General features: G+C 47.3%; 1 protein-coding gene across 1 annotated transcript in view; it reads left to right on the top strand.

Moving 5' to 3' along the window:
* The first annotated feature begins 974 nt into the window (after window positions 1–974).
* The window catches only part of FAM20A (family with sequence similarity 20, member A), a 56,909-nt gene continuing 34,615 nt past the window's right edge, over window positions 975–23,268 (top strand). The window contains exon 1 of the mRNA XM_012662293.1: window positions 975–1,399. Coding sequence (XP_012517747.1) covers window positions 990–1,399 — 410 coding nt within the window. The 5' untranslated portion in view covers window positions 975–989. The remainder of the gene's footprint in view (window positions 1,400–23,268) is intronic.

Raw genomic sequence — 23,268 nt, 5'->3', positions numbered from 1 at the left:
ACACGCATCTGGCAGAGCTTACAGAAAAGAAGGCTTTTAGGGGGCTGTGGTGTCTTTTTTCTAAAAATAAAAATGGAAATTAAAAGCTTCAGGCCCCTCGCCTGAGTCCCCCAAAGTGTCTGGACTGAGACCTGAGCAGGGACAGTCGGAGGCCTGGAGCGGCGGCGAGAGGTGGGGTGGGGAGGGAGGCGCAGGCAGCGGGGCGGGTGGCAAGGTGGACGGGCGCAGCCGGCAGAGGGCTCGGGAGTTGGCTGTCGAGCTGCGCCAGAGGCAGGTGCCAGCTGAGAGTGGGCGGAGGTGCCGGCGCCAGGCCAGGCGGGGGGAGGCCCCGCGTTACCTCTGCCTCTGGGAGTCCGGGCGCGCACACAAGCTCCCCGGGCCGCCCCCGCCTCGCCAACTCCCCACTCCCGCCGCCCGTGCCAGCCGGGAGCACCGGCGTCCCCGCCGCCCGCAGAAGGAGCCGCGGGAGCAGTCGCAGCAGCCGCCGAGCGACAGCATCCTCGGGAGAGACGCCCCGGGCTCTGCAGCCGCCCGCCGCCGCCCGCTCTCCACTCTCCTCCTCGCGGTCGTCCCCGGCCCCGCCGCCCGTCCGCCCGCGGTGGCAGCCAGCACTCGCGCTCTGGGCCTGTCACCTGCCGCGGGCGCCCGGGCGGGCGGGCGCGGGGCAGAAAAGGGGAGAGAAGCGGACGCGCGGGAGACCACCATCCTCTCGGCTCCAGTCCGCGCGAAGAAGCGACGCCCGCTGACACCGCGAGCCCCGGCGCTCTGTGCACCCGGTCCCCAAGTTCAGGGGCGACACCTCTCAAAGGGGGTCCAGCCCGCGCGGCGAGCGCTCCGACACCCCCGAGCCCGGCCGGCCCGCGGGCGGGACTCCGGGAGCCTCTTCTGCCTGCGACCCCAGCGCCCTCCCGGGTCCCCGGAGACGGCCCGGCCGCCACCGGCACCCCCATTGGCCGGCGCACCCTGCCGGCCCGCGCCCCGGCTGGGCCATGCCCGGGCTGCGCCGGGACCGCCTGCTGACCCTGCTGCTGCTGGGCGCGCTGCTCTCCGCCGACCTCTACTTCCACCTCTGGCCCCAAGTGCAGCGCCAGCTGCGGCGCCGGGAGCGCCCGCGGGGCTGCCCGTGCGCCAGCCGCGCCTCCTCCCTGGCCCCGGCCCCGGCCGCGGCCGCAGCCTCCTCGGCCCCCGGCACGGTCGCGCACAACTTTTCCCGAGCCGGGCCCCGGGCTGAGCCGGCCGGCGGTGGCCGCAGCGGCTCGGGCTCCAAGCTGCAGGCCCTCTTCGCCCACCCGCTGTACAATGTCCTGGAGGAGCCGCCTCTCCTCGGACCCGAAGACTCGCTGCTGGCCAGCCAGGAGGCGCTGCGGTACTACCGGAGGAAGGTGGCCCGCTGGAACAGGTGAGGACCCTGTCCCGGGGACCCTAAAGCGCGCGCGCCCGCGCCGGCCTCCCCGGGGCCCGCCCCCCGCGCCCCCGTCTAGTCTCCCCCGCCGTCCCTGGCACTGGGCTTAGAGTGTTCCCCACCCGGACCCCACCAGCTGCGGGGGGCCTCAGAGTTCAGTCCTGCAGTGAGAGCTCAGTGCGAGAAAGTTTTATGCAGCCGCGCGCCGAAGAAACGCTCTGAGCCCCTCCCCTCGAACTCCTCCTGTGTTCGTAAGTTACTTAGCCCCACTCTTGTTCCCGGGTCCATTCCCACCTCCTTTCTCTCGGTCCTGATGTGGAAAGCCGCTGCAGGACTCCGGCTCTGTCCCCAAACGGAGCAACTCCAGAGCTGGTTCGAATTCACCACTTCACTTCTGCTCTTGGGGCAGACCTGAGCACCTTCCAGAAAGCATGCCTCTCCCCCAAACCCAGCCCTTTCCCTTCCCTTACTCCTCTGCCCACTGTCACAGCACAAGGGCTGAACTGCGGCTCAGGTCTCTGACACAGCCACCCCCTTGCTCTTAATTTAAACCGTGGCTTGTCCCTCTCCTGCGAGTGTTAAAACTTGAAGGCAGTTTTATTACCTTGTATTATCGTGATGATTTGAACTGACTTGGATGAGGCTCGATGCTTCTGCAGAAGAGATAAAAATCTGCCTGGGAATTTTTAAAACCCAAAGCAGAATGTAAAGGGGAAAAATATCAAACCTATTTAGAATAAAATTAAGGATATTTAAAAAAAAATGGGGACGTTTGGGGAGGCAGAACGGTCATTGCTGAGATCCGCAGCTAGTGGCAGGAAGCGTTCAGTGGGGGTTAGGGACTCTGTTTTGAAGTACAGAACTTGTCTGAGTATCACTCGCATGCGGAGTTCGCTTCTGCACCACACCTATCTCTTCTTAATACAAGAGATTTCAAAATGAGATGTCATCTGTGGTTTCATAGTCCCTCCGGAGGATGGGAAGACCATAAATCTCTGTTGAAACTCAGAGCTAGCCCAATGTAACTGCTCGTTATTCATTCTGTAATGCTGAGACTGGGGGAAGGGGCAAAAAAAATTTCAGAAAAATTTTAAAAAGGAGGAAGTTGAGTTATTGGCTGAATCGCTGTGATACATTTCAATTGCAACTCTGTGGCTGATGATTTTATATTAGAAAGAAAGTGGTTCTCAATTCCATTGCTAATTGTGTGCAATAATAAAAGGCAATTTGAGATTGCTTCTCAGACACTGTCATTTTCAATATTACCTTTATTTTGTCAATAACATGGGCGTCTGGATCAGTGAACTAGGAGATTTTGTCCTTGGAAAAGTTATCTACATGTCTGCTGCAGATTTGAGAACAAGGGATTGTGGTCAAAGTCACTGGCTTTTGTAAATGTGATCAGTGTTCGTTTAGTCACATTTCTGTAGCCTTAAACTTCCCTGTGTTACTTTGGTCCTAAAGGAACGTCTGGGGGAATATTTTGACAGAAAAACAAGATTCTTTGTCACCAAACTGTTTTACAGTCAATTTTAAGTTTGATTTCCACATCCTTACATGTCAAAATAAAAACAAAAACAAAACACACATGCACACATTTACTGACCAGAAATGATTTTGGTCATTTAACAGGATTGATAGGGGCTGGTGACCCTGCTGTATTCCGAGGTCACAGAGTGGTTCTGTGTGGTTGCCCGAATATGACAGTTTCCCAGGCAAGGTTTGTGGGCCACACCAGCAGGGTCAGCTGCACTTATCAACACTGACACTGGACCTCAGAGGCAGAGAACACCCTCCCTCCACCCAAACTGTATCGTAAACGTCAACATGATCGTGTTGATAAGCAGATGTGTTGTTACTTATATCAGAGTTAAAAATGGAACACAGAAGACTCATTAGCCAGTGTGAATTTGAAGCACGCTTGGAGTTCTATTGTGAGAGGAAGTGGCTCATTGCCTTAAGTGAGAGTGTGCCCTGACCATATGAGGACGTGGAATTGCTGAAGAGGCACTGGTGCTTGCTGCTTGTGCAGGGCCAAGGAAGCCTCCAGATCCCAGTGCAGACTAATAATTAGAAGGACAGCAAAGGAAGTAACCATGAATGACCTTGGTCATTGTTTTTCTCTTGCACAAACAATTGTAGCCACAACCGCGCCAATATTTAAAATCTTGTGATTTATGAACATATGTGGATGCCACCATGCCAATACCTAATATCGAGTGCTATCCCAAATAATCGTATCAGCAAATCGTCTGCCACGCCAGTGGAGGTGCGGGTAATAAAATAAGCCAAATCAGCGTTCTTCACCACTTGCCCAGAAGAGACTGTTAGTCTGAGTGATTTTTTAAAAATTTTTACCACCATACTAATAAGGAATGGCAAGGAGTCAGAAAGTATCTGTCTAGCACTGAGTTCATTACCAGTGAGAGGTAGGTGAAGGCTTATCTCCTGCCCACCCCACCCCTCCATTCCTCTGTGATTTCCAGTAGAAAGGGGAGCTTGTACATTGCTTTGAATGTTCTCAATCAATATTTGTTCATTGGGCGTCAATATTTAGTTAGGTTAAAAATGGGAAGACACCTTGTGTGCAGGGTGGGCTGTCCGTGTGCTATCCGACCCTGGAGTTTTCTGCAAACCTCCATAAGCCACTGTTCTTTTCTTCTTCCTCTCTTTTCCCCCACAAAATGTAAGTAAGCGTGGCACAATCCAGGTTAAAAATGTAATCAGGGAGAGTGTTTCTGTCAGGTAGTCGACTGCTGATCACAGCCAGCGAGACAACGCCAGGCTCCATCAGGCACGATGACACATTTGGCACCTGTCTTGAATAGTGAAGAGGAAAGGCACAGGGAACAAGGGAGATGGAGTCTTCATTACTTCAGGCCATAAACCAACAAGCCAGAGTCATGTTGCTCTTACGCCTTTTCTTTAATAAGGACGTAGGGCAGGCTTACCTGGAGCACAGGTGACAATTCGCATTGTTGCCGTCCTTGCATTCTTAGATGTGGAGCTTCGGATTTCTTTCCTAGCCCACAAGCTGCCGGAGCCAGACAATGTCTGTCCTGTGACATGTTAAAACTGGTCAGCTTGGCCTGGCCTTTTGCCCACATATCTTTGGTCGATATGTGGTATCTCTGTAACCCTGTGATTTTGACAGGCAAGGTCAAACAGGGTCATGCCTCCCTAGTGTACAAACTCCAACAGCTACAGCACAAATATGAGTCCCTGCCTTTCTTTCTTCACATCCTCCATAGGACAATAAAATCAGGAAGGTTATATTATCCTGCAATTACAGATTCAGCATTTCTTAGAAGTGTGTAAGTGAATGTGTGTGTGTGCGCGTGTGTGTGCGTATCTCTGTGTGTATTTCCCAGCATTGGAAGCTCCTGTCTTCCCCTCTCCTATACCTCCTTGCTGTCACTGGAAGAAAACCTAGTCCTGAGTCTCTCTTTAAAATCACAGCAAAGAGATTGGGCAGCTTTTCAAACATGACAGTTGGTCAAGGGGAGTAAATTGGCTGAAGTTTTTCCTGGAGAAGCTTTGAGAAAATTCAGAAGCTGAGGCGGATAGAGGAGAAGAGGGAGAAGCAGCCAGGAGAGATGAAAAGGAATTCAGCTGGATATAAGAATTATCTAGTCTAGGAGTTTTGGGAAAATAAGCTCCTTTCCCCCATGGCATCTGTGGAATGAATAATACAGTCTCCCCCCCGATGTTTTTATCTCTTTGCTGCTTATTTCGTGCCTGCCCCAGACCATTTGGAATCAAGATTTCTTGTGAGCAGGGAGTTTAACCCTCAGGGTGGATAAAAATCAGGTTCTTACTCATGGATGGGGGCTATTTGCCCTTCTCCCAGAGTCAACAGGGCCTTGGCCCCTTGTCCGGTTTCTCCGCCAACAATACCAGGCTAAGAAAGGAACTGGCCTCCTTCAGTTTGAAATGGACCTCAACCACGACCTGTGTGCGGTTAGCAGAGGGAGTGGGAATCCCAACTTCCATTTCTCGTTTCTCCCTATTAGAGCCTTGTTTGAATGGTTTTGGAAAAGATATTATTTTCGTGGTTTCTGAATCCCTGAACTTGCAGCTAGAGGAAACCTCTCCGCTCCTCTCAGAATCAAAGGCCCCAAGCAGATGGTTTCCGAAAGGGCTAATCCAGAAGGCCACGTTCGGGTTTCTTCTCCTTCATTCCAAAGCCTGGTCCTCACTGCCATTGCCACAGCAAAGACCTAAATCAGGGCAAACATCAGTGCCGTTCATCCAAGGAGGATAGGCCCTTCTTGTTTCCAAATAGATCAAAATGAATCCCCTAGCCAAGAACTGAAGGCTGTTTCATCGTTTCCAAAACCTAACACATTTCTTCACCCCAACCAAGTTCTCATCAATCCTGGAAACCCAAATGGCTGATTTTTTGCATGCAAATTCTTCTCCTGAAACATGCTTGGTATGTGCCGGGCACTTTACATACACTTGTTAATTTAGGCCTTACAACTTCTGTAGAAGTAGGTGCAGATGGCAAGCAGAATTCCAAATGGCCTCCCAGTATTTCCAGCCCCGGTGTACACACACCTCTCCTAGTTATTCAAGGAACTGCTAATATGGGTACCCCCGTAAAGGGATTTTACAGACGTACTTAAAGACCCAGATCAGTTATCCTTGGGAAAGGGAGAGATTATCTGGTAAGCCTGACCTAATCACATGAGCCCCTTAAAGCAGGGAGTTTTCTCGGTCTGATCAAAGAAGGTGAAGTCAGAGACTCAAAGTAGAATAAAGATTTGATGAGCCGCTGCTGCCTGGAGATGGAGGAGCCATGTGGCAAGGGATAGGACCGAGCTTGAGGAGCTAAGATTGGTGCCAGCAAGGAAACAGGGACCTCAACCCTGCAGACACAAGGAAATAAATTCTGCCACCCACAAGAACGAGCTTGGAAGCAGATTTTTTACTCCAGAGCCTCCAGGTGAGAATTCAGCCCAGACAAGACACCTTAACTCTGGCTTTCTAAGACCCTGCGCAGAGGGTGCAACCATAGCGAGCTGGACTTCTGACCTATAGAGCTGTGAGTTAACACATGAGTGCTGTTTTAAGCTCCTAGGTTTGTGGTAATTTGTTACACAGCAATAGAAAACAAATACCACTGTTCACTTCTGTACTGTACTACTGTTCACTTCATTTTATAGAGGAAACAGGACGAGAAGGTCGTATAACTTGCCCAGAGTCAAGCAGCTCGCAAACCACAGGCAGGCTTTGTACCCAAGGAGTCTGGCTCCAGAATCCACACTCTTAACTACCAGCTTCACCACCCTGTGTCCTCTAATGCCTGCAGGCCCTGGCTTTTCCTCCTCTGGGAAGGCTTTTCTGACTACCCCCATCCACTCTGGTCCCTCCTTGACCCATACCCACCCTCTCCATACATGCCATATTATTTTTTAGGGTTGTCCACTATGTCCAGCTATAACTTCATGGCAGCTGTCTGGAGCTTCATATGAGAATGAATGGCCACTTGCTCTTGGTATGAAAAGCCCCCCCGCTGACAGCCAGAGGAGTACATCTATTTATTTCAGAGCCAGAGTAAATATACGTGGAACAAATAACTGGGAACAGACAACACCAGGATCTGGGGGCTGTTAGTCAATGGAATATTATCACTTTTGAAAATAGCCTTGGGGCCGGGCGCGGTGGCTCACGCCTATAATCTTAGCACTCTGGGAGGCCAAGGCGGGTGGATCGTTTGAGCTCAGGAGTTTGAGACCAGCCGGAGCAAGAGTGAGATCCTGTCTCTACCAAAAAAAAAATGGAAAGAAATTAATTGGACAGCTAAAAATATACAGAAAAAATTAGCCGGGCATGGTGGCACGTGCCTGTAGTCCCAGCTACCCGGGAGGCTGAGGCAGGAGGATTGCTTGAGCCCAGGAGTTTGAGGTTGCTGTGAGCCAGGCTGATGTCACGGCACTCTAGCCCAGGCAACGCAGTGAGACTCTGTCTCAAAAAAAAAAAAAGAAAAAAGAAAATAGCCTTGAACAAAAACAATGCCAATGGTAGTAAAATCAGCCCCACCCCCTCCCTATAGAAGTCTAGAACAAAACCACCCTGCTGAGACATTCTGAAATTTGGATGTGGGGCGCTCTTCTTATTGCAGTAGCCTAAATAAAATCAATTTCAAAAAGAAAAAAAAAAAAAGAAAACCCATGAAGGAAAGTTGAAAAAGTGTCATTTGCCAAGAAGAGGGAATTTCTTCAGCTTCCTGTGCTTTCCGAAGAAAAACAGCCAAGAAGCCTTGCATTAAAGAAAAATGGGAAACACAGAGACCTTGACTTAGCCAAAGCAATCCCTCCCGCTCTGCCCGTTGGCAGGTGCTGACCTGTATTTTTTGTGATTATTCATTAAGCTGGAGGCTGATGAGAGGTCGTGGTTTCTGCTGAAGTAGGCTTGCATATGGCTAAACGCCAAGTGGGGATACCATTCTAAACAGCTGTGGCTTTAGCGGAGCAGAAATTCCTAGGCATAAGTTCCTACCTGTTATTATAGGCAGACACACACACATGTGCCTAATGAAAACCACAGTATGGAAAAAAGGCTTAGCTCTTTGTGTGCCCTGTCACTTGGCAGAATGTCCTATGGTTGCAATGTGAAATCAGGACAGAACTGAGTGTGAGTGCTTTGGAGATGCCAGTATCCAGGACTTTTGATCCCCAGAGCCTGGTTGTGGAGGCTCAGCACTGGAGGCAGCCAGGAGAATTTGGCTTGAGCAAGAGGCAAAGTAAAATCCCAGAAAAAGGCCTAGTTTATTGGACTCACTAATAATAAACCAGATAATAAATTTGGGAAGCCCCAGGGGACAGAGCACAGTAGAGGACTACAGTTCCTAAGCAGCCAAGAGCCTGTAATAAAATGCAGCAAAATACAGAGAGTAAAAGAGAAACTTAAGGAGTGTTGGCGCCGGGGCACACAGAATGCGAAGCTGGACTGTAAAAAAACAAGGTGGCCTGGGAAGAGATGGGATTTTTTTTAAAACTTGGGAGAGGTTAATGGGCTGGAAAAGATGTCTGATGAAGAAAAGCAGAGCTGTTCAGCCTTGGAAGTCAAGCTCATTTCTCAGCAAATTTACCTTCAGTTGTCAACACCTGGGTCAATGTTCATAGGTTATATGTAAATATTTTTTGATGATGCTGACCAACATGGAATCTACACAGAGGGACAGATTGTCTCTCCCGGCCAGTTCAAGTGTCCCACAGAGTCTCCATTTCATCAAGTGAAATGGAATTTTTATATTTCCAATTCGTTTTCTTTGGTGGCTGAATAGTCACAAATCCTGTAGGGACAGTGTAATGTATCTGCCCTCACAGCTGGCCCATGAGCTTTTTTACCCTGTTCATAGTGAATTCATAGTTGAGGATTATGCACAACCAGTAGCTGCTGATTTGTGCAGTCCATGCTCTCAGAGCACTCAGAGATCCTGGAGAAAGACTGACCAAGTACAATCCGTAATCAAATCCAGTCCCTTATTAACCACAGTTTCATTGCAGAATTTTTTTTAACTGGGATCATTGGATCCCACCAAGTTCAGGTGGTGAGGTTCGTGTTTCCCTTAAGTTTCATGCAAACTTCCCATTCTGTGCATAAGTTCATTTTCCTAGGAAATAGTTTATTATACTTGCAAAGTATTCCCTATATTCATCAGGATTCTGGTTTCACTTGACAGAAACCCAATTCGAACTAACTGAAGAAGGAAAATGAAATGTAGAGATCTAAGTAACCAAACCTCAGTAAGGGCAGGAGGAACTGGCCTCTCACAAGTAAAAACAGCCTTTGCACTCTGCCTGTGTGTCTACTCTCCCTTTGTGAAGGTTATCTGCTTGTCTTCATCCATTTCTTTGGCTCATGTCCCCACAGCCCTGGGACCAGAGAGGGAAGAAGGCTTCTCAATTTCCAAAAAAGAAAGATCCTGGGCAAAGACGCTCATTGGCCAGGTCTGGGAATACAGCCAGGCTGCAGAAGGCTATGATTGGCCCAGCTTGAGGCAGATGCCCACCCCTCAATCAATCACTGTCGCCAGGGAGGCAGCGTCATTGGAAACTCTCCATTTGGCCCGTGTGGCTCTGGGTGTGGGGAAGAGCAGGTCCCCGAAACCCGCCACAGCGGTGGAGGAACTGTAGTTTCTAGAGTGATGCCAGAAAGTTTCTCAACTTATGTCTGCCTCAGTGCCTGACTCCTGAAGCTGCTGCTCTGGAGTCTTAATAAGACTTTTTTTAAAAGCAAATTCAATCATAAATTCACATATGCAGACTTTGTATACCAAGCATTAAAATCCTCCCAGGGAAGTAGGAATCGTTATTTACTTGTGCATTCCCTTAAATCGACCTTACTCACTTTGTCAGAGCGTAAAAAAGAAATTGATGAGAACCCAGCTCATTCTCGTGGACCCAGCTCATTCACGGGCTCATGTCTCTGTCTCCCGAAAAAGAGAACTCAGCTGGGAGCCAGGATGTCTGTATGTAAATCCCGAGAAAAGCATTTTCTTCCTCAGACCTGAGTTCCTCCTTTTGAAATGAAGAGGACAGAGTCGGTGGCCCTGAGGCCTCCTTGCAACGCTCTTTGCCAAGATTTGCACATCTTCAAAGTTTTTCATAATGAAATGTTGGACAATTAGTTTTCCAAGTGTGCTTCATGAACTTCCAGGGTTCTGGGAGGTGCATCACAGGTTTTACAAATGATTGATTAAGTTTTCACTTGGAAAAAGTATACTTTAAGGTAATTTTGATGTAATTGCAGAAAGCTTGCACCCAGTCTTGTTATGTACCAATGTAAAACATTGAGCCTGCCACAGTTTATTTGAGGAGTATCCTGAGATTGCAAGGCAAGCTGTTAAAAACTGTTTCCCATCACAACTTCTTATGTGTGTTTATCAGGATTTTCAATACCCTGCTAGCAAAATAACATATAGAAATTAAGGGTGCTAAGTTAAGACTATTCCTATCTTCCATTACCCCCAATTTTGAATGCTTGAGTTAATAATCCTATTATCCTTCTTGTTCTCATTGACTTTTTAAAATAATTTTGTATATTTAACCACATAAATTAGATTTAAAGCAATAAATTACAAATGTTATCTGTTTTATACATTGAGGATGTGTATAAGTTTTTTTAAAAAAGCAGTTTCCACGTGTAGAAAAAATTTTAAAACCACTGATTTGGAATATTTGAAAATAGAGTAAACTTCTTTTCTTCCTGTCTCTAAAATGGATGTGCCTAAAACCCAAGCCTCCTGCTCTCCTTAGCCTCCACTCCAAGCTATCATCGCTAATAAGAACGTGGTACTTGCCCTCTGATAACCCTCTTCCGTGGCTTTGCCAATGCTTCTGGCCACCTGAGCGTAAGAGAGTATCTTTTAGGCCCTGTGTACTGTTAGCTTTTGCTGCATAACAAAACATTCCAAAACTTAGCAACTTAAAACAAGAACCATTTATTTAGCTCATGATTCTGCAGGTCAGCAGTTTGGGCTGGGTTCAGCTGAGTGGCTCTTCCGGTCTCTACTGGGTTTACTCAGGCATCTGTGGTCAGCTGCTGCAACAGCTCTGGAATGGTGATGTTGGCTCCACATGGCCTCTCATTCCCCAGTAGGCTAATCCACGCCTGTTCACAAGGTGACAGCAGGATTCCAAAAGAGAGTGAAAGCCTACACAGCCTCTTGAAGTCCAGGCCAGAACCTGCTAAATGTCACTTCTGCCACATTCTGTTGGCAAAAGTAGATCAAAGGCCATCAAGGGATATTCAGGTATCCTGGCCTAAAGAGAAGGCAGTCTACACAACTTAGAGCCCTTTCCATACGTCAATGTGAAAGAAATATGATATAACTCTTCAAAAACCTCATGAGGCTGTTATAGACTGAATTATGCCCTCAATATGCATATGTTGAAGTCCTAAATTTCAGTTTTCCTCAGAATGTGACTGTGTTTGGAGGTAGGCCCTTTTAAGAGGTAGTTAAGGTTAAATGAGGTTCTATTGGTGGGCCTTAACCCAGTATGACTGGTGTCCTTATAAGAAGAGAGAGACACCAAGAATGCTTGCACACAGAGGACAAAGAGGGGACACACAGAGGACACAGAGAGAGGGCCGCTGCCTGCAAGCCAAGAAGAGAGACCTCTGAATGAAATTAACCCTACTGACACCGTGATCTTGGACTTCCAGCTTTCAGAACTGTTGGAAAATAAATTTCTATTGTTTAAGCCATCCAGTCTATGGGATGTTGTTATGGAAGTCCTAGCAAACTAATTCAGAGGCTAACTCACCTGCAGTTGCCATGGACAACCTCCTGGCTTAGGCCTGGCTCTACCTCAGCTCCCCAGGGCAAGGGCAAAGCCATCTCTGACATTGTCTCCCTTCTCCCATGTGGTTCTTGCAGCTGCAAGAGGCCTCTTGGCCTTCCCTTCCTTAAGGAAGCCTCAGCCTCCCTGCCTCCTGGATGAGACAGATGAGACAGTTTCAGTTCCCTCCTTACAGCAAAGTGTCTAGCCCTTATTCTCTTTTTAATATGCTTGTTTACATAGAGACTTTAAGCTCCCCTTCCTCTAAGCCCATTTTTTTGTGATCAAAAGCTGAAAATTGGCTGTTTGTCTCTCTTAGCATTCCTCCCATAGTAGTTCTCATCCTCCCCAAGGTTACAGATGTTGTGGTTGGATGGGTCAAGTATACAACATCGTCTCAGAAAGTCGTTAAAGGTTGCTTTATGAACCCTTAAACACTTCCCTTCATGTAACATTCAGAAATAATAATGGGGATTTGTTTTTCTTTATCAGTTGTATTGAGTCTATATTTTACAAATGTATTTCCAAAGACTGTTATCTGTCTATCTATAAGGCATTTGTGATGATAACTGTTAGTATTATTAACACCATGAACACATAGAGTCCTCTCTGCTTCCTGAAGCTCTTTTAAGTAGTTTGTAATTAGTTCACTGCAAAAATAAATAAATAAATTGGTCTGTACAATTAGTAAGAGGTTGACCTGAAAATCCCCATGGGAAAGCATCCGGCCAATCTATATTTTGTTAGAAAGCAGTTTTCCCATCACCCCAGGCTGACTGGGCTTCAGATGTCCACAGCGGACTCTACGTGTGGCCCCTGGTGAAAACATTCGGCAGGAAACACAGGTGCTGTGCTGCCCTTGCACCGAGACCTTCCGGAGGATGACCCTCTCAGAGAGCGCTCCACTGAAACAGATAAAACCGCCCTCTGTGCAACTTGCTGGCATCACAGCAACACAGGAAAAAATTTGTGCTGTGTTTTTATCATAATTATAGTCATTATGTCATTATAATATAACGGAGAGAAACTGAGACTGGGTCATCTAGTCTAATTTGCTATCAGAAAATGAAATATATCACCAAGGATGGATTTTCTACCACAAACTTTTCTGCTTCCCTAGCCTGGACCCTTGGCAGAGAACCCTTTATGAACTGCACAGCTGCCGCTAGAGCCACAGCTCTAGGAGAGTGAGGTGTCACACTCCTAGAAAGTTGGAAGTGAAGTCTTTAAGCCATCAGATCTCTCAGCATTTCCTGAGCAAGGTCTGCAAAAGGAATTCAGTCACTTTGTTTGTTTCCTAGGGCTGCTGTGACAAATTGCCCCTGTTTAAGCCACTGTGGGTGGCTTAAAACAACAGAAGTGTATTATTTCACAGTTCTGGAGACTAAAAGTCTGAAATGGAGGTGCTGGCAGGGCAGCACTCCCTCCAGAGGCTCTGGGAGATAATCCACCCTTTGCATCTTCCACCCTCAGGTGGCAGCCGGCTTCCTTGACTTGTGGCCCATCACTTGGATCTCTGCCTCCGAGATCCTGTCACCTCCTCCTCTCTGTGTGTCTGTCTTCTCCTCTTCTATCTGTGTCTTTCTCCTGTAAAGAAACTTGTCATTGGATTTAGGGCCCAACTGAATAGTCCAAGGTGATCTCATCTAAAGATCCTGAACTCAGATCTGCGAAGACTCCTTTTCGAAAGAAGATCAAATTCACAAGTTCCAGGGATTAGGTCCCAGACACATCTTTTGGGGGACCATTCAGCCCACTACGGTCACATTTCGTGACAAAGACAAAGGCCATGAAGTTACCATTTTATTTTTAGTTTTCAAACAAATATTTTTTAATCTTTTAGGTAAAAGATACACAAAAGATAAAAGATTATCTGCTACATAATCTATATGTGTATCCATAGCTAACAGGTAATCTTTTAGATATATCATAAAACAATTATGACATATCACAATATAAAATAAATATAAAATAGTTGAGAAAAGTGGGCCAAAGGGAAAATAAGGACACACAAGAGTGAGAAATTTCTCCAAATGCTTGCCATGAAAACCTACCCACCACAGCGTCAGCTCTGCGAGGGGAAACCACCAGCCACATCTAGAAGGTTAAAACCAGCCCGTGGCCCAGGAAGAGCTCAGTAATTCCCTGGCAGTGACTCAGCAGAGGAATGTCTTCCTCATGCCGCCCAGAGAGGACACCGGATGGTGTCAGGACTAGCATCTTCCCCCACATCCTCAGGGAAGTTACTCGGCGATGGCTCTGGGTGCATCCCTTAGCGTAAGCACACAGCTCTGTGGAGTTCCAACATCCTGTCCCACACTGCCCAGTTGTGGTCATTAGGCCTGCTGGCTTGTCTCATCTAAGGAGAGAATTTTAAATCGTCGAGGTTCCAGAGGAAAGGGCAGCAGGCACGTCCTTTGGGCAGGGCTCCACGAACCTTGCTTTTTTAGCAGGGCTGCTGATCGGCATTGAGTGGCAGTGCATTGAGGATGAAACTCCCAGAGGTCCCTCGAGTACAGCTTTTCAGGGTTGTCATTCAGGGCAGAGAAATAGACTTGGTAATTAGCTGAACTTGGAACGAAAGGCTCTCTATGAGGTCATGGAGTCAATCGGGCAAAGCCATCAACCTCTGTCCAGGGGAAGCCAAAGGTCCAAGGGCCAGTCTGGATTCTCCTCCCACAATACTTTTGGAGCAGCTATGACAGGTGAGCCAATGGGTAATCAATACCTCAAAGCCATATGCCATGGAATGTGGCTGCAAAATTTTTGGCTGGAAAAATATTCAAATAGATTGTAACTGAATGCCCACCTTAGGTATTAAAGAGCCATCGCTAAAGCAACCACTGAATGCCTAAGTTGACCAGTATAACTTGCCAGTGGCCTCTCCAGTTTAAACTCGTTGCAAAATGTACACTCAAGGAACTGAATGAGGCAATGCTCTGTTCTGTTATAAGCTGTAAACCTATTAAAAGGTGGGGGAAGCCAGCCAAAAAGCGATGAGCTTGGACTTACAGCAATTGATCTGCAGCCGTTCTTTCGGCAGCTGCAGAGCCAGTGGCGTGTTAAGGCAACTTGCAGTTTGTGATATTAAAGCCATTTTATCTGCATATAGGAAAATGCTTCTTCCTCAACCTGGCAGGGGATGTGATGACCAACTCATTCAGAAGTATTATTTACTCATAAGGTATAAATTAACGAGCAGATGAGCCAGAACAGTTGGGCCCCACTAAGATGATCAGCTGGCTTCTTCTTGTCTTTCAGGTCTCCTTTCAGAACTGCCCACTGAGAACCTTCCTGTCCCACTGACCTATAGGGGTCCCAGACACTGTCCTTCACCGAGCCCTGTTTTATTGTCAACAGGGCTCTTAAAAGCACCTCTTGTTTATTGCTTTGCTTAGTGTGTAACTTCATTAGGTTGTCGACTCTTTAAGGGTTGGGTTGGGTTGAATGGTGGTGCTATTTTGCATTCCCTAGGATGGCTCCTGGGGTAGACTGAATGAGGGCTTCCCAAAAGATATGCATGTCCTAATATCCGGCACCTGTGACTATCACCTTATGTAGGAAAAAAGGTCTTTGCAGATGTAATTAAATTAAGAATCTTGAGATGAGGAGATCATCCTGGATTACCTAGTAAGCCCTAAATCCTACGACAAGTGTCCATGTAAGAGAAAGGCAGAAGATTAGACACAGAAGAGGAGGAGGCAATGTGACCGCAAAGGCAGGGACTGGAGTGAGGTGGCCACAAGCCGAGGAACACCAATAGCCACCAGAAGCCAGAAGAAGCAAAGGAGGGACTTTCCCCTAGAGCCCCCAGAAGGAGCACAGAACTGTGAGAGAATGAATTTTCTGTTATGTTAAGCCACCAAGTTTGTGGTCATTAGTTATGGCCACCACAGGAAATTGATAGAAGGATGAAGGCTTGTTTACATATTCATCATTGTAACCTCGTATCTAAAATGCTGCTTGTACATAGTAGGTACTCAATTAATGTTAGTAAATGAATGAATGAAAGAGAGCGCTTAAGAGGTTTTGTAGTTAAGCAACTCTGGGCTTAAATCCTGGCTCTGCCACATAAGAACTATGACACATGAGGCTCGTTTCCTGGAGCCTCAGTTTCCTGGTCTGTAAAACAGGATGTACTACTTACCCCAAGGGCTGGCTGGGAGGATAGAATCAGATCAGGTACATGACGCACTGAGCAGCGTAGCTGGTTCCTACAGCACTGGTCACCAGAGGGGGAAGGACCACTACTGGGTGGTTATCGTTGATGTTCCTTATAGGTTATTTGACACCCATCAATATCTAGTCTTATCAATTTGTGCTTTGTGCTTGGGTTGGTGATGACGAAGAAACAGCTTTTGTGGTCTCCGTTGCCAGGGAGAAGCCCCAGTGCTTCTGGCCCAATCATTGCCCTCGCTTGACTTAGCCACATCTGGTGCTTCCGGAGGGAGAAAATACACATATTGATCTCTCCTCCGTCACCTCGACGTCAAATACCTAGTGTTTGCGATGGGGATAAAACAGAATGTGATTAGTCTACCTGTTTCAGAAACTATGCCCCTCTTCCCCCCATACACACACGCACACACATACACACACACACACACACACACACACACACACACACTGCTGAGTGCAAACTGGCGAGCTAATGTTCCTCAATAACTTTACTTGAAATGACAGGAATCCTGCTGATTCTAGGAATGACTCTTCCTTTTAACAAAGCATTTATTAAGCCAATTAGACAGGCTGATCTCTGCCCACAGAGCCCTCTCCCTTCACACTGCGCATGGTAAGTCGGTGACGTTGGTGGCAGCTGACACTCGCGCAGCACTTACTTGTGTTAAGCACAGCGCTGACCACTTCATATGCTCTGTCACCGAATCCCAACAACAGTCCCGCAGTTATTGTCCTTCTTTTCAGAGGAGGGAAGTGGCTCAGTTACACAAGAAACTGGATTTCAAAGACAAGTCTTTTCACCTCCAGAGTAGAAAGTCAACGCTGAGGTTAACTTCATCTCACGGTTTAGACCGAGCCCTGGAGACAAATCCGAGATGAGATTTGCGTGCAGGAGGCTGAGTGGGCAGTGCCCTCAGAGTGCCACCCCTTGCCCTTGAGGCCCAGAGACTAGCGAGGCAGAGTTACTTCCAACTCCCTGCTATGGAAGTGTAGGTCGCTTTGACCTTTCTGGAGGGCAAGCTGGAAATAAACACCAAATGCTTTAAAATTAGTGCAACTCATCCATTCCTATACACCATAGTCATATTTTTTATTTTTATACCAAAAATTTTTGACTTTTATCATCAGGGAAAAAAATCATTGATGGTAGAATCTCTCGCCCATATTCACATTTCATTCACGATTCACTTGAATTGCAATGGTGCCACTTGCTAGCAGTGCCACCTCGGACGAGTCATTTGCACTGCCTATATCTGGTTCTCTTATCTTTAAAATGGAAATAATAATAATCACAGTGGCCTTACAAAAAGTTTCCGTGAGGATTAAAATTGCAAAGTGCTTACATCAGTGACCGGTACGGCACCAGTGCTATGTAAGGGGTACTCAGCTATTTTCCCCATTCAGACCTATAGACCCACTGTGGGTCACTGTTCCTCTTGAGTCTGATTTTTGCTCACCGGGACAGAAGTCCACATGGTTTTCACCCCAGGATGGTCCGTGATCTGCCGCTTCTCATTTGGGTCCCTTCCCATTCAGGTCCACTCCAGTTCAGAAGCCCCGTGTCACTCTCAGAATAGGTCTTGCTCAACTGCTGAGCCAGGGCTGTGGTTCTGCGAGGTCAGGGATAGGTTGGGGCTCCAGTTAGCCCAGGGTTAAAACAAGTGGTCCATTGCAACACAGCATGAAATCCACTCTGAGAAGAGGAAGCAACTATATTTTAACCAGAAGGGAATGAGTTTGTATTGGGAAACCAGCTCATTTGGTAAAATCTCACTAAAATCTTGGTGCGGTCATTGCTTTCTGAACAGCAAACAGATAAGCAGGTTTGGTGTCTCCCCACCACCATCACCGCCACCACCGTGGTCTTTAAGGAGGCTCCATTGAAATCCAAATGAAATCCTTGACAAAGCCTCACTTTCTCTGCAGCCCCTGTGGAAGAGCAGAAGAGGCTCAGGTCAGAAACTCAGTTTTGGGTCCTCCTTTTCCATTTCCTATGTTGTTCCACTTTGTGGACCTTAATTGCCTTCACTCACGAGGTTTAAGTGGACTAAAATAAGATAATACAGGGGAAGGACCCAAAGAAATACATTTGTAATGAGCTCTACTCAAATGTTAATTATTAATAGTATTAAATAAAGAGACACTTTCTATGTTCGATAAGTACCAAGAGGCTGTGGCAGAGGCATTTACAACCCACAAAAATCCACAGGTTCTCCTGTGTGTCCAGCCCCGCTTCAAGTTAGGTGGGGCCATGTGACTGGCTGTAGCCAATGGGAAACCAGTTGAAGTACCTACATCACTTCCTGCCAAAGCATTGAAGAGCCAGTACTTAATCCTCCACTTCCTGTCTTCTCTTGCCCTGATGACTGTGAAGGCCACATGTTGGGATCTTGAAGTGTCTGTCAAGCTGGGTCCCTGACTTATTCTGTGGAGCAGAAACCCCACTGATCTTCATTAGGCGAGTAGCATGAGTGAGAAATAAGCATTTGTTGTATTAAGCCACTTGGATTTCAAGATTGAATTATTACTTTAGCAGAACATAGCCTACTCTAGCACAATAGGTAAATGAGTACAGATGGATTTTGCTCCACAGACTCAAACATTGATTTATTTTTCTCAAGTGAAATCCCATGGGACTCTTAGCCCCCTTTTCTGTTTATTTGGCTAGAAATTCAATCTCAGTCATCACTGAAGCTCCTTACTCCAAACACTCTACTACTGGGTGAATGTCCTTAGGGTCTCGGGTAGAACAACAACAGTTGGGGAGGACCCCATGTTCCATGTTCCATCACCTAGTCTCATGCAGGTGGGTGGCACGGTTGTTTCTGTGTCAAGTTCAAGCACAGGCTTATTTGCTGAGGTTGGGTGTCTGGTGCCTAAAATGAATCTTGCTCTATGCACCACCCAGCCATTCCCCACCACTGTGGGTCACCTGCAGACACAACACCCCACCCAACTTTCCTTTCCTAGTCTTGGAGAATCTTCACGCTTCCCCCAAATTTTGTGCTTCTTTATGCACTTCCTATTCTCCATCAAATCCCCTGCCTGGCATATTCCTTCCCGGAGTAGACTTTCAAAAAAAACCCCAGGAAGGAGTAGACGAAGCCCATCTACCTGTCTAAACTTCCGGTTTGTCCTGGATCAGAAATGCCCTCTGAGACAAGGAAACTTAAAGGCCCAGATTTCTTCTTAGAATAGGGATGCATTAAATTCCAGAAGAACAAAAACCACGTTAATATCTCAATAAGTTATCCTACACGGATAATTATCCTACAGTCACACGAGTGACTGCCCATGCTGAGGAGGAAAACAGGCCAAAATTCGCAATCATTCTCTCAGTTTGTAAATCGGGTGGAAAAATAAAACCACGCAAATTAGCACTAGCTCACGGGTCAGGGACTTGGAAGAATTTAATCTGAGTGAGCCACAAGGAAATCTGCCTGTGAACGGTGAAAATGTGTGCCCCCAGCCTAACCCCTTCCATTCAGATTCCCGTACGTTCAAATCCTTCTCTCCTTCCAAAGCCCACACCTATACGACAGCCAGTGAGGCAGAGTTCAGATACTCTTAAAAATAAATATATTCGGTAAACTTTGAGTTATTAGAGGACCAAGGGTGTGGATTGTTAAAGCTCCTGCTTTTTCATGGTCTGCTCAGAGTACTGCCTGTAGACCACATTTCTGCTTTCTGCACTCAAACAAAAGTAGAGGAGAGTGAGGACACATATCTATCCAATGCCATTTGCTAACTGTGTGTGTCTGTGTGTGTGTGTTGTGTGTGTCTATAGTGTGTGTGTGAACCATATATTTGTTTTAGGATTACACAGAAGACAGAAGGAACCAAATTATGACATGTAAATGGATCAATATTGCATCTTTTGCAAGCAACACTCGTATTACTGTTTATCAATGTGCTTGTTAGTTTGGTAGAAGTCTGATGACTAAATGCCTGCTGACTCAAATTTGGTTTTTTAAACAATTAAGTAACATTTTTCATTTTTGCTGTGCAGAAGATGTACAGGGAGTGGAGGAGGCCCTGAAGAAGGCTTTTATGCTGTCTATGGAAAATATTAAATTGCACAGAGTCCAAAATCCATCATAGCAATTTTCAGGTCATCATCAGAGGATTAAGTGCTTTATTTGCTCATTATTCTATGGCTCTAGCCCAGGGTTTCTAACCTCAGCATCACTGACATTTTGGGCCGAATAATTTTCTGTTGTGCGGGGCTGTCCTTTGCCTTGTAGGATGTTTACAACATCCCTTAGCACGCCCCCCACCAACTATGACAACCAAAAATGTCTCCAGACATCACCAGACGTCCCGAGGGGTGAAATCGCCCCAATTTGAGAACCACTTGTCTACACCAGGGAGGCATCAGTCCGGCGGGAAGAAAGAATGTGCGGCGGCAGGGCCCTGCGCTATGATTCATCACACCGCAGTTAGGGTGAGGAGCTCCTGGGTCCAGGGTTAATATTGCGTGTTTCCCAGCATGTGCTGTGCGCCATGCAGAATAGAGGGGCACGGACGTGCGCTATGTAAGGAAATGGTTCCAGAAATGCCCCCTGAATGGGAGGCTTCACGGCAGGACTTCTCTGAGCCTTGACTGTCTTTTTGTACACTGTCACTGTCCCAGAGGGGTTCTAGTTCGCAGCTCTTTCCAAATGTGTTTTTGTGGAGCTGGGGATGTTTGCTAATCGTTTCTTAGCTCTGTAGCCAGGGCTAGCATCTGGGAACACTGGCTAGGCTGGAAGGCATCTGCTCGTTCTCTGACTTGACTCTGGAGACTCCTTACATGAAGGATCACTCTTTCCTTCTCCTCCAGGGTGTCCAGTCTACCCACATCTCCGGCCATCAGTCTGAACGCTGTTGTGAAGGAGGAGAAGCAGGTTTCTCACTGAAGTCAGACTCGCAGCTCCCGAAATGCCTCTCCCAGCTTGCCAAGGGCACCTAGCTCAGTCTGGGGCCGTTTAGACTCGGATCTGTTAGGCCATCCACAATCAACAGGGTCTGAGCAAAATGGGCAAGTCTAGACACTTCGATAAGACCATTTTTAAAAATCACATTTGGGTTCATGAGGACCTAGGATTCCTAATTTTATCTCAGATTTCTGTGTCCGTTAAGCAAGCCACTGTCTCGCTAGGTCTCCAACTACACATAATGTTTTCTGTGATACCCTCCACCAAGTATCTGAAAGATACGTAGAGTGAGGATCTCCCCCTGGGATTGAGTCCCCTCTCGGCATTTATGGGGCTACAGATCCCTCTCCCTGGGAGGAGGCTGGGACAGTCAGCAGGAGAGCCTCGGGAGAGCCAGACAGTGGCAAATGGACCGTGATGTGATCAGCGTATGGATTTGCTGGTGGCGAGCTTGGCTTTGAAAGCCGGATGGCCAGGTTCAAATCACTGCTCTGTGGCTGTCACCAGCCGGGTGACCTTGAGCTAGTTTCCTGACCTGTGTCAGTTTCCTCCTCTGTAAAATGGGCTAACAACAGACAGGTCTCATGGGATTGTCGTAAAGAGTGATGAGCTAATGCACGTGATGCTTCGCCAAGGTGCTAGCACAGAGTGACGGCTCCGTAAATGTCGACCACTATTAACACACATGAGCGCCTGGCGGCGGAAAGCAAAGAGCACTGGATTTGGAGCTGGCTGAGCACTTAGCCACTGCCTGTCACTGGGCTTTCATGATCTTACAGGAGCTTGTTTCATTGACTGGCCAGATCCATTTAAGGTGTTCGGTATGCAGCCGACTTTCAGAATTTGGGATGGGATGAAGACACAATCACTTCTCTCCAGCCTGACACCATCCACTTCGCTCAGAGACAGCTCCTGGGCATGGGAGAGGCCAAAGTCAAGGTGTATGTGAGGCTGTGTTCCCTCCCAGGGCTCTAGGGAGAATCCATTTCTTGTCTCTTCCAGAGTCTGGTGACTACAGGCATTTATATTATATAAATTGATATATAATAATTGTACATATTGACTTCTGGCTACCCCCTGCCAGTCTCTGCCTCTGTGATCACATGGCCTCATCCTCCTCTCTCTGTCTCCTTCTCTGTGTGTGTATTCCACAGGGGTGCTTGAGATTGCATTTAGGGCCCACTCAGATAATCCTTACCCTAATCATATCTGCAAGTCCCTATGGTCCCAGGAATTAGGACATGGATATCTTTGGGAGCCATTCTTCAGCCTACCCCGGGGGACATCCCTCACCCTGGTAAGCAGAGCTCAGGTGATTGAGAAATTACACAAAAGTTGCAAATAATTCTTCACCGTCTTCCTGCGTGAAGCGTAGAGGCACCTATACAAATGGAGTCCCAGAAATTGTAGTAATAATAATCCACATGATGCTATGGTTTGAATGTTTGTCCCCTCCAAAACTCATGTTGAGACTTAATTCCCAGTGTGGCAGTACTGAGAAGTGGGGCCTTTAAAAGGTGACTGGGTCATGAGGGCTTTGCGCTCATGAATGGATTCATCCGTTCACGGACTAATGACTTAATGGGTTAATGGGTTACCATGGGAGTGGGACTGGTGGCTTTACATGAAGAGGAAGAGAGACCTGAGCTAGCACGCTCGGCCCCCTTACCCTATGGTGGCCTGTGCGGCCTCTGGACTCTGCAGAGTCCCCACCAGCAAGGATACTCTCACCGGATGCACCCCCTTGACCTTGGGCTTCCCAGCCTCCCGAAATGTAAGAAATAAATTTCATTTCTTATAAATTACCCAGTTTCAGGTTTTCTGTTATAAGCAACTGAAAAGAGACTAAGACACATAAACAACTATCAATTCATTTAATCCTCATTAAAATCCCATGAAGTACACAACATTTATTATCACTACCTTTCAGATGAGGTGAGGCACAGAGAAGTTAGATAACTTGCCCTGGGTCACACAGCGGTGAGTGGCAGAGCCAGGACTCAGGATGAGGGATCTGCCTCTCCCACCCTCCCCCTTCCAGATTTGCAAACTCATCACTAACGGTGACTGTCATTTACAGATACAGCAGCCTTGCCACCTTTCACCTGCCCCTAAAAATCAAGCTTTGATTCGTGAGCTAGCTGAAGCAGCTCCTTCAGGGCTGAAGGACAGACTTTGATGGGTGGATGCACTTGTATTTGAGAAGTGAAATCACATGAGGAGCACTTGGGAACTCATTTTGGGGTCTGGCTCACTAATACTGCCTCGGAGCTTTGGTTGGACTTCCCTTGGCCTCAAGGGCACACAGATAAATGGGTGAGCAAGCAGATAAGCCGAAAGGGAAGAAAGGGGAAATATGTTCTTTGAGTCCATGGATGGAGCAGTGGGGAGACTCAGCCAGCATTCTTCCGCCTGTTTACGCTGACCCATGGGATTTTGATGGTGAGTCAACTAGTTCCGCTGAAGATGCATTTTGGGA

Source organism: Propithecus coquereli, unplaced genomic scaffold (genome assembly GCF_000956105.1).
Source record: "Propithecus coquereli isolate 6110/MARCELLA unplaced genomic scaffold, Pcoq_1.0 Scaffold76, whole genome shotgun sequence".
NCBI classification, from domain to species: Eukaryota; Metazoa; Chordata; class Mammalia; order Primates; family Indriidae; genus Propithecus; species Propithecus coquereli.
Note: the sequence above shows the minus strand (reverse complement) of the source record. Positions and strands in the feature narration are given on the sequence as shown.